This window comes from Tachyglossus aculeatus, chromosome X4 (assembly GCF_015852505.1).
Source record: "Tachyglossus aculeatus isolate mTacAcu1 chromosome X4, mTacAcu1.pri, whole genome shotgun sequence".
Taxonomy (NCBI): domain Eukaryota; kingdom Metazoa; phylum Chordata; class Mammalia; order Monotremata; family Tachyglossidae; genus Tachyglossus; species Tachyglossus aculeatus.
The window spans coordinates 59,692,027-59,704,222 of NC_052098.1; the positions used below are offsets into that span (position 1 = coordinate 59,692,027).

General features: G+C 46.4%; 1 protein-coding gene across 1 annotated transcript in view; it reads right to left on the bottom strand.

Annotated features, from left to right (window-relative positions):
• The window catches only part of FBXO10 (F-box protein 10), a 124,761-nt gene that overhangs the window by 58,911 nt on the left and 53,654 nt on the right, over positions 1 to 12,196 (bottom strand). The window contains exon 5 of the mRNA XM_038769919.1: positions 6,677 to 6,826. Within this exon, the coding sequence (XP_038625847.1) occupies positions 6,677 to 6,826 (150 nt within the window). The remainder of the gene's footprint in view (positions 1 to 6,676; positions 6,827 to 12,196) is intronic.

Here is a 12,196-nt window from a genome sequence, read left to right on the forward strand (position 1 = left end):
GGCCCATCCACAGTCTTCTGGGACATACATGCAAATCCACCACATAGTCTAGAGCTTGGAAGACTCCAAGTGGGCCCGCTTTATCTTTGCGATTAGGAGTCCCAGAAATACTAGGGTTTTAAACCCTCCTCTCTACTCATCTCTTAGTCTATCAATGGGAAGAGAGGAGGCCAAACCAGAAGTTTGCCCTAAAGTCCCTGCAGCAGTCATTACCCCGCAGCACTGAAGGCACTAGAAATGGGTTGAAAGTGATTTTGAGAAGAGCCTCAGTGAGTGAAGAGGTGAGGCAAGCATGAGATAAACTCAGCCTTTCATGGCAGTATTCATAAAACGCAGGGTTCGATTACATGAATGCCGCATTGGGGGTCACCAAGAAGGTCAATAATTTCTGTCGTTCTAGCTCTCCCGTTTGATTGTAAGCTCTTTGAGCTCTTTGTATCTTGCTTCCATTGCAAATCAGTCAATCAGTAGCATTTATGGAGCACTTTCGGTGTGCCACCCATTACCAACTCCTTGGGAGAGTATGACAGAATTAGTGGAGATGATCCCTGACCTATAGCGGGGGAAATGGACACGAAAATAAATTCCAAATAGGAAGTAGAAGAGCATATAAAATATGTACATAAGTGCTGCAGGGGGTCGTGGGAACTTAAGCGCTTAGGCGATGAGAGAGGTATTGAAGTGGCAGTTGGGGTGATATAACTTGGGGAGTAAGAAAATTAATGGGGGAAGAAATGCAATTTCAGAAGGGTTTTGAAGGTGGGGAGAGCTGTGATCTGTCAGATTTGAAATGGGTGGGAGTTCCAGCCAGGGGGACTGTATATATTGGTAATTTACGTACATAAAGCAGCATGGCTCAGTGGAAAGGGCGCGGGCTTGGGAGTCAGAGGTCATGGGTTCTAATCCCGGCTCCGCCACTTATCAGCTGTGTGACTTTGGGCAAGTCACTTCACTTCTCTGTGCTTCAGTTATCTCATCTGGAAAATGGGGATTAAGACTGTGAGTCCCATGAGGGACAACCTGATTACCCTGTATCTCCCCCAGCGCTTAGAACAGTGCTTGGCACATCGTAAGCGCTTAATACCAAAACTGTTATTATTACTATATCCAAAATTTACTTCTATGAATGTCTGTCTCCCCCTCTAGACTGTAAGCTCGTCAGGCAGGGAATGTTTCTACCAACTCTGCTATACTGTACTCTCCCAAGCGCTTAGTACACTGCTCTGCATATAATAAGTGCATATTATAAGTGCTCAATAAATATGATGGATTGGGAAAAAAGCCATGAGCAAGAGGTTGCTAGCAGGAGAGAGGAAAATGAGGGACATTAAGAAGGCTAGCTTCAGGGAACAAAGAATGTGAGCCGGGGAGTAGTGGAAGAAGAGAGTAGATCATCATCACCATCAATCGTATTTATTGAGCGCTTACTATGTGCAGAGCACTGTACTAAGCGCTTGGGAAGTACAAATTGGCAACATATACAGACAGCCCCTACCCAACAGTGGGCTCACAGTCTAAAAGTAGATAAGTAGGAGGGAGAGAACCGACTGGGTGTCTTAAAATCTATGGTGAGGAGTTTCTACTTCATGTAAGGAGAAATGGGCAACAAGTGGAGGTGTTTGAGAAGGGGGGAGACGGGCATAGAACGAGGCTTTAGAAAAATGATCTGGGCAGCAGAGTGAACTTTGGACCGGAGGCAGGGATTTCAGCCAGGAGGCTGACGCAGTACGCGAGCAAGACACGACAAGTGCCAAGATCTGCCTGGTGGCTGCCTGAATGGAGAAGGGTGGATCTGGGAAACCCTGTGGAGGAAGAACCAACGGGATGTAAACATAGACTAAAGGAATACGGGAGAGGAGAGGAAGGAGTCGGAGAAAACGCGGGGTTGCGTGCTTGAGAGACGGGAGGAGGGTGGTGTTATCAGATCAGCAGCGTGGCTCAGTGGAAAGAGCCCGGGCTTTGGAGTCGGAGGTCATGGGTTCAAACCCCAGCTCCGCCACTTGTCAGCTGTGTGACTTTGGGCAAGTCACTTCACTTCCCTGTGCCTCAGTTCCCTCATCTGTAAACTGGAGATTAAGACTGTGAGCCCCACGTGGGACAATCTGATCACCTTGTAACTTCCCCAGTGCTTAGAACACGGCTTTGCACATAGTAAGCGCTTAATAAATGCCATCGTTATTATTATCAACTGCGATGGGAAGCCTAATGTGGAGGACGAGATTTGGGAGGGAAGATGAAAAGCTCGGTTTAGGACACCCATGTTAGAGGCATCCTGGAGGCAAGAAGAAATGTGAAATTGCAGAGAAGGAGCGAGGTCGGGGCAGCAGAGTACATTTGGGAGTCATTTGTCTAGAGGTGGTAGTAAAAGTCATGGGGGTGGCTGAGCTCCCCTAAAGAGTGAGAAGAGAAAGAGATAATCTTGAGGGACACTCACAGTTAGGTTGTGGGATGCAGAGGAAGAGCCAGTGAGACTGAGAATAACCATCTCTATTTGGATGTCCTGCCGACATCTCAAAATGAACATATTTGAAACAGAACTCCTCATCTTCCCACCCAAACCCCGCCCTCTCCCATCACTTTCCCTTCACTGTAGACAACACCACTGCCCTCCCAATCTCACAAGCACATAACCTTGACCTTTTCCTCTATCTCTCATGCACCCCTCACGTTAGATTGTACTTCCCAAGTGCTTAGTACAGTGCTCTGCACACAGTAAGCGCTCAATAAATACGACAATGAATGAATGAATGTCGCCAAGTCCCATTGGTTCTATCTTCACAACACTGCTAAAATTCGCCCTTTCCTCTCCATTCAAACTGCTATTACACTGATCCAAGCACTTTGCATATCCTAGCTTGACTACTGATGATGATGATGATGGCATTTGTTAAGCGCTTACTATGTGCAAAGCACTGTTCTAAGCGCTGGTACTGCAGCAGCCTCCTCACAGACTTCTACTTTCCGTTTCTCCCCTCTTCAGTCCATACTTCACTCTGCGGCCCAGATCATTTTTCTAAAAAAACGAAAATATTCAGTCCACATCTCCCCATTCCTTAAGACGGTTACCCACACACCTCGGCATCAAACAGAAACTCCAGTTTTAAAATATTCAATCGGTTCTCCCCATCCTACCGTACCTCACTACAACCCAGTCCACACGTATAGCTACAACTCCAACCTATTTGCTGTACCTCTATCTCAGCCATTTTGCTCCCTGCCCCTTTCAATTCTGACAAACCGCCACTCTCCCCACCTTTAAAGCCATATTAAAATCACATTTCCTCCAAAAGGCCTTCCCTTTCCCTTCTCCCTCTCCCTACAGTGTCACCTAAGCACTTGATTTGTATCCCCTTTATGCACTTATATTCATCCCATCCTCAGCCCCACAAAAATCACGTACCTATCCATAATTTATTTTAACGTCCATCTCCCTCTCTAGACTGTAAACTCCTTGTGGGTCGGGAACGTGTTCACCAATTGTTATACAGTACTCTTCCAAGTGCTTGGTACAGTGCTCTGTACACAGTAAGCGCTCAATAAATACAATTGATTGATTGATCAGCCAGAGAGGAAAGAGGATGTGGGAAAAAGCTATTTCAGAACAATCAAGGTAAGATAGTGTTTCCGGGAAGGGGGAGTCGACAGCGTCTACGGCAGCTGAGAGGTTGAGGAGGTTTGGGAGAGAGGAGACTGTCAGATTTGGCAAGAAGGGGATTATTGGTGGCCTCAGAAAGAGTGGTCTTAGTGAAGGGAGAAAACCAGGTCATGAAGGGAGCTGGAGAGGACGTGGCGGCAGTGTATACGGTCCATTTGAGATCCCTGGACAGGACCGTGAGGGGATACGGGCTTTGGATGGAGCTAGCCAAGCGAGGGGGTAAACTCTGGAAAGATCACTCCTGATGGTTTCAATTTCGCCAACGAACAAGAGAGGGTAGAGAGGTGAATGCTTTGGGGGTTTCGGGAGGAAGTTACATGCTTGCAAAGTTGGTTGTTGAACATGAGAAAGGGCCCAGTCGTAGCAAGTGAGAATGAATTTGCAGTGGCCGAAGCTGGCCCGGTGCCTGGATTTCCACCATCAGTGCTCCATAGTATAAGCACAGGAGTAGAGTAAGCAGACTTTGAAGTTGATTTAGGGCCGGGTCTTGGTGGTATAAGATTGACGGAAGGAAGGCGGGTGAGGGAGTTAAATATGATAGACAGGGTAGTGTTTAGGACACGGATTTGTGCATCAAGAGAGGTGACGATTGGGTAGGGAGTTCAAGTGGAGCATAATGTCCTAATGATAATCGTATTTGTTTAGGCACTTACTGTTTGCTTCTAAGATTGTAAGTCTCAGTGGGGGGAAAGAACAGTTTTGAGAGAAGACAGGCACAGCAGTTGTAATCAGAGAGTAGAATTTCAGGGGTTGGTGAGGTAAGAAATGGTACAATAACTAAGGATGATGAGATCCAGCGATTTTCCAAGTCGGTGAGTGGGTCATTTCGGTGGAGCAGGAGATAGGCAGAGTTGAGGAATGAGTGGAAGTGGGCAGTTTTGGGGGGATCATCAGGAACGTCCACATGGAGGTCCAATTCCCTGAGGATCCATGAGAAAGAAGGACAAAAGGAAGGTGAGAATGGTGTTGAAAATACTACTCAGAAAACTGGAAGTGCATTCAGGGGAAGAGTAGATGTCTACCACTAGTAATTGGGGTGGGCGATCGGGGCAGTTGACATGGGTTTCAAAGGAAGAGAGAGGATGGAGGGGCGGGATGGTGCGAAAGCTGCACCGGTGCGGGGGGAGAGGGGTGAGGTGCAGGCCGACTCCTCCCTCTTCCCCAGTGAGGCCCTCTCGGGAGAGGGCGGAGGGGAGACGATACCGTCAGGGGTGGGCCGGGTCTCAGGGATGGCAAGGAGGAGGGGTGGCTGGGTTAGGAAGAGGTCAAAGCCAAAGGGGAGTTTATCCACGATACAGTAGAGATTCCACAGGCTACATCTGGCTGAGGAAATGGGGTGGGGAACAAGGAAAGGGAATGGTGTGAGGGGTAGAGATGGCTTGGAAAGGAGTGAACTGATGGGTTGCATTGCTGAGAATGGGTGGTTTGGGGTGGTGGGGAGATTTGGAGAGCAGAGAGTGGAGTCGGGGTAGAGCATGGTGAAATCTCAGGCCTCGAGTGCAAGCTTTCAGTCTCCGTTGCCTTTAGAAAATGTGATCGAGACATATGCTTCCTTCCAAAATTCCTTAAGATCGATTTCCTAGTTCGCTGTGGGGCGGGAACGTGTCTAGCAACTCTTCATTCATTCAACCGTATTTATTGAGCGCTTACTGTGTGCAGAGCACTGTACTAAGCACTTGGGAGAGGACAATACAATAAAGACACATTCCTACTCCTAACTAGATAAATCCTTGCCTGATAAATTTTCCTTCCTGTAAAACAGGGATTCTATTCCCGGCTCCTTCTGGCTGCATAGGGAGGTTGTGAAAACTAATGCTGTCTGAAGTCCTCAGAGATAAGCATGATTTTAATACTGTTCATTATTACCACTGCAGTGGACAGTACTGCATCTCCATTCCATCTGCTCTTGAATAATCTCAATTTAAGATACCACCCTGGGCTACCCGAGCTGCATTTCTCCCTGCTCGGAGGAGATTACGGTACCTGTTCTTTCTTCAGCGACAGAGGAGTTTTATAAACAAATCCCATCAGAAAACGTATTTCGTATTAAAAGCTGGCTATCCAAGTGCAGGCAGGTGGAGTACACTTCCCATAATATGGACTGTTAAATGAAGCCAAGGATTTACTCTAAAACGATGGTGACCCGTTTTTCCCATCATTTCACCTTCATCATTTTCATTTTCATTGTTCTTGAGATTCACCAGAGTCCTCTAAAAGGGTTCTTACAAAATTTTCAAGGAGCAGGCCAGATTCTTTCTCTGGGAAATTCTCTAGGAAGTGTCTGACAGATAGCTACGTTTCCACACAACCAGAAAATCCGGCCCACTGTTTTACCCCCTTTTCACCCCTTTCCCTTTTATCTGTTAGAACACGGGATAAATTAAGGCTCCATTTACCGCTCTTTGAATCCGCGTCATAGCTAAATAGAACAAGAATACACTACTCTCGGGACTGTATCTTTTTTGGAATCACATTTAAACAAGTGGGAGAGGGAGAGACATGAGTGACCACACCATATTTTGTGGGACATTCCAGTTTGGGGCCATTTTTCCTTTGTGTCCCATATGAAATCAGTATGAGACATACTTTGTCCCACACTTTTTTTTTATAATCCAGCCCCTCATGGCTATTTTTCTGTTTAGCCTTCTCCCACCAGAGTAGCCCCATCACCTCTCTTGCCACGTGGCTCCCTAACAGCTCTCAAGCCACCAACCCACGGGGACAAAATAAGCAGGAGGCAACAAAAAGGAGCGAAAAAGGAGAACAGAAATAAGGTAACAGGATAAACAAACAAACAAAAAAGGAAGTACAAGACAGGCAGGGGAGAAAGAAGGAAAAGATGAAATGAGAGAAATACAAAAAAAAAGGAGGGTGTGCGGGAGTCCTCAAGGCATGCTACAGAAATAACTTTCAAACAACCTTTCTGGAAATGTCACTGAATTTCTACCACGCTTTTGGGCAGAAAAGACCAAAAGAAGGAATATCTTGAAGAGGAAGTTGAATTTTCAAAGGGATAGCTACCAGTATTAGGGGGTTGGCTCCTTTCCGTATATCCACGCCAGCCTCAGAGTTAGAGTAAATGTTGTTGTCTGCAATCAAGCCTCCTGCCTCCAGACGCAAAAATATTCCTGACGCTTTGCAGTGGCAAATGTCATTCTTTAGCATGATAATCTACACAGGAAGGAGAAAACATTCTTTATTTCCCAGTTTCAGAACACCAAAAACAAGTAAGTTGGCAGGAATTGCATCTGTTTTCCTGTGCCTCTCGTGGGTTTAGTGTCCAAACCCGTAATCCGTTCTGTTCCTTGGGAAGGTACTCACCTTACTGATTGCCTTCCAACTCCCTGACAATTTGGGGAGGAAAGTTGAATCAACCTTTTGGGCTCTTTAGTCCATTTCAATTTAGAGAAAAACATCTGACGTGGAGTGCTAGGAACACGATGAGTTGTCCTGAGACCACTTCCCACTACTTCTCCCCGTTCTGGAAAAGCCGGGTTCGGCCGTTGCTACAATCGCTCCTGGAATGAATTAGGAAGCCTCGACTGTGGCCCAGGATTTGGTGGCACCCTTTACTCTTTCCAAGTAAAGAATTCCCGGTACTTCTCAGGACTGTGGTCCACGATTGGGTGGCACCCTTTACTCTTTCCGAGTAAAGAATTCCCGGTACTTCTCAGTTGTGTCTGTGCACCGAGCCCACATCATGGAAGAACTGTTCATTGACTTTCCTCCAGGATTTGCAGGCCTCCCACTTTGGCCTGCGATTTTTCTTGATTAAAAAACCACTGGAAGGGGTTAAAATTGCAGAACAAGGAAGGGCCTGTTTTCAGCAGGGTGCATTCACTGTTCTCAGAAGATTCAATAGAAAAATCACTCATTATTTTTCAATTACCCTATGTCCCCTAATGTGCACAATAATTCCCTGGAGGAAGGGAAACCATTCTAAACTTGTCACAATGACCAAATTACTAACCGTTTCTTCTCATTTTTGAGTGACATATTTAATCTCACACTAGGACATTACAAAACTTAACTGGTAGTTTTCGCCCTGTTCAATCTTCTCTCTCTCATTTTCTTTATGGCGGTTGCTGGCTCACTTCCTCTGAGAAGCAGCCCTGGGCTACAAGACCACCGTTCAGCTAAATGTCTTTGCTGTATTTAAGAAATGTTCCCAAGAGTTGAAACTCAGCTCTTGCTAGGATGTTCTTGGGATCTTAATAGTTATTTGCAAATTCCTTCCTGAATTGTATCTGCTATCTCCCCAAAATGTGATGCCCAAATTAAAAGAGAATTAGCAAGTCAATAAGCTAGAAAAATGCAGCAAGGGAGTCATACCATCCTACAGAGTATAAGCCTTCTCAAGAAAATGAAATAATATTGAATCTCCAACAATTAGACGTACGCATGCTAATGAGACATTTGATTCCGTTCTGGTTTTGATCAGTTATAACTGCAGTGTCAATCCACCAGTCTGAACGGCACCAAGATTAGTATTAATAATAATAAAGAATAATAATAGTGATGATGGCATTTGTTAAGCGCTTACTATGTGCAAAGCGCTGTTCTAAGCTCTGGGGGGATACAAGGTGATCAGGTTGTCCCAGGTGGGGCTCACAATCTTAATCCCCATTTTACAGATGAGGTAACTGAGACACAGAGAAGTCAAGTGACTTGCCCAAAGTCGCACAGCTGATAAGTGGCGGAGCCGGGATTAGAACTCATGACCTCTGACTCCTGAGCCCGTGCTCTTTCCACTGAGCCACGCAGCTTCTCTAATAACTGTTGTATTTCTTAAAAGCTCACTATGTGCACTAAGCACTGCACTAAGCACTGGGGGAGAAACAACAGATGTGGACTGGACACAGTCCCTGACCTACAGGAGGTTCACCATCTAAGTAGGAGGGAGAACAGGAATTTTATCCCCATTTTACAGTCCCAGAGCAGTTGAGTGACTTGCCCAAGGTCACACAGCAGGCAAGTGTCAGAGCTGGGGTTAGAACCCAGGTCTTCTGACTCCCAAGCTGGGCTCTTTCCACTAGGCCATGCTGCTTCTCCACTTAAATTCATCTGTGGAGGAAGCATAGTCATCCTGGCCTTGTTTCACCAGGCAATTTTGAGCTGTCGAAGGCCATTTGGGAATGTTCTACTATTTAAATGCACTGGAGGAAGAGAACTGGCCTTTGACCCTGGGGGATGCTTTTCCCACTCAATATGCCCCCTGTACTCCAGTTTTTCTGCTGCGCAAGGTTGTTTCGAGAGACTTCCTGAATTGCTCCCGGATTGGAGCGTTGCTCTGGATAAGTGGCAAATTCTTTTTTACTACTAAGCCATATTTTATTGGATGCTAAATCAAGGGGGGACAATTATTTTGACCCTTGGGCCACAAATTGAAAATGGCAGCAGGTCTGGGGACAGTGTGTGTGTGTGCATGTGTGCATGGAGAGGGGGAAGAGGGTGGAAAAAAGCAGCTGGCTCAGAGCCAGTCCAAATCTGGATTAAATCGCTTGGTGGGCCAAATTCGACATGCAACTAAATTTTGCTTACTCGACAAGAACCAACGTCCAGTTTCCCTTTATTCAGTCGCAATTGAAGCAAATGGAGCCCAAGAAGGACGTGGAAACCCCCCCCAGAAAACCTCGTTTGGTGTGAGAACAAGACAGCTTTGATAGACAAAATAATTCACTTTGTAAGCCAATAACTTGAAGATGGGCATTACTCGATGACTGCATTAGTGTATTTAAGCAAAAAAGCAGCTAAATCTCCACGCTGTTATGGTATCTAATTCTTTCCAGTCAAGTAAACTGTTAAACCATGTCTGATTAGTGCCAGGAAATAATCTACAAATTGCTTTTGCATATTCTTGCTTTAATAAACAACATCTATCAGGAGAAAATTAAATTACATTTCCTTCACTAGCTCATTGCAAAGGTGATTCATTCAAGCCTTTAATTAAATGATGAACGAAGCAGCAAGATGTCTTCTTCCCTTTCTCCACAGTCATTTACCATTGCCTTGGTGCTGAGGTTAAATAATAATAATAATACTAATGGCATTTATTAAGTGCTATGTGCAAAGCACTGTTCTAAGCGCTGGGGAGGTTACAAGGTGGTGCAAAATCTATCCACAAGTCAGCCCAGGACACAGCTATTACCATCATGCCGATGAATTAGGGAATGACAGAGCAACTGAGTAAAGAGGAAGAAAGTTACAATTGTATACTCGTGCTATCTGTGAATTCCTAGGGTATAGACTCAGGAAAAAAAAAATGCAGTCTCCTGCTTCCCCCTGGTAGCCATCCATTCTAGCCTGGCAAGGAGATCCTGAGTTGGAGCCGAAGAAAGTGGCTTAAACCGGCTTAAAACTGATGAGTAGCACTTTTCACTTCAATTATGCCAATTATGTAAGGAACTGACTTTGGCTTTGTGCAAAAACTCAGCTCTGTTCTGAAGGAGAGGGAGGGGTTTTGGAGGTAGAGTATAAAGAGTAGTCTCAATCAATTGTAATTATTGAGCGCTTACTGTGTGCAGAGTACACTGTACTAAGTGCTTGGGACAGTACAATATAACAGAGTTGGCAGACATGTTCCCTGCCCACAAGAAGCTTACAGTCTTTGGGAGGGAGGAGGGCGGATGAAAAGACATTAATATAAATAAATTATGGATGTGTACGTAAGTACTGGGGGCCAGAGGGTAGGGTGAATGAAGGATGCAAATCTAAGTGCAAGGGCAATGCAGAAGGGAGTAGGAGAACGCAAGCAATCCCACGGGAACGGCAGGGAGTTGTGAAGAAGTTGGGCAAAGTTAGTTTCTAGAGTTTAAAACCTGACACTGACAACTCTTTCGTTAAGCAGTGGTCCTTCCAGCTCCAAATTCTGGCTCAAATAGCAACCGTTAGCTATGGGGAGGAGGGGATGGGAAGAGGATGCAGGAGGGTACGGAGGAAGGGCAGGACTCCACTTTGGATATTTGGTGAAACCCCATGGTTGCTCTCTCTCATCCATCCTCATGGTTAGGGGGAGGCGGTACCTTCTAATAGCCTGACTCTCCCATCTGTCTCAGATTCAGGGTCTCAAGGACACCCTTGGGAATCACAGGGAGGAGAGCAACCTCCGTCGACCCCCCTCCCTCCTTCCTTTGTCCATTTGCCTCAGACATATGCCTGCTTCAAAGAGAAAATCATTCCCCGGGTGGTCAGCGGCCAGAGGGAGGGGCATTTTATAAGCACAGCTCTAGAAACAACCTTTATTCACATTCAAAACTCGCTGGCCAAGCACAGGGCAGATGGGGTACACTTACCAGAACACAGATTGTTAAAGTGAAGCCAAGGATTTACCCTAGAAAGACGCGGAGGCGTCTTCCCCATGATTTTCCTGGTCAGAGTCTTTGTTCCTGCGGTCTAGCGGTCAGCGTTTAGTGGTCAGTTTTCCCAGCTGCTCTGCTCCCTCTTAATGCGGCTTTTTAAGCCACGCAGAATGTTAGACGGGGGTGGAGCCAGGGGCGGCCAGGGCGATAGCAGAATCATCGGTATCGGGTTATCTTTACCCTGCCCAAACGGCTGGACAGCCGAAAGGGTGAAGCCATCTTGAGGACTGCACTGCTCTCACTCCCTCACCATCCTGGCTGAAGCCAATCCATTCTTTCCCCCATGAGTCAGCCTTGCTGTCTCTGGCCAGAATAAAAGACTTGAATTTATCACTCTGCAGCTCCTTTCTTCAATCACGCAAAACACCGCCTGTGTCGTTTTGGTTGTACTCGCAGCATTGCAGTGAAGACGAAACAAGGTAAGGATTATGGCCCCCTTAGGAGGCAACACAGAGAGGAGAGGGGCAGGCCTACGGTCAGTGACCTGGATAGGGAGATCAGGGCCAGATTTACCACAGAGGCAAAGCAGGCCACTGTCCACGATGCTGCTTGGCTAGAGGCCCTTCTGTTCTCTTTCTAACTTCTGCTTCTCCCCTTGTGATTCAACTGCCTCACACACTGTTACTGTGATTATTATCACTACTAATTATTACGGCATTGGTTAAGGGCTTACTATATGTCAGGCACTGTTCTAAGCGCTGGGGTAGATACGCGATAACCAGGTTGGACACGATCAGCCCTTGTCCCACCTGGGGCTCACAGTCTAAGTAGGAGGGAGGAGAACTGAATTCCCATTTCACAGTCGAGGAAACTGGGGCACAGAGAAATGGCCTGCCCAAAGTCCCACGGCATGCCAATGATAATGATGGTATTTGTTAAGCGCTTACTATGTGCCGAGCACTGTTCTAAATGCTGGGATAGATACAAGGTGATCAGGTTGTCCCACGTGGGGCTCACCGTCTTAACCCCCATTTTACAGATGAGGGAACTGAGGCCCAGAGAAGTTAAGCGACTTGCCCAAAGTCACACAGCTGACAGTTGGCGGAGCCAGGATTAGAACCCACGACCTCTGAGTCCCAAGCCCGTGCTCTTTCCATTAAGCCACGTGAGCCAGAATTAGAACCCAGGTCCTCTGACCCCCAGGCCTGTGCTCTTTCCGTTAGGCCATGCTGCTTCTCGCTTG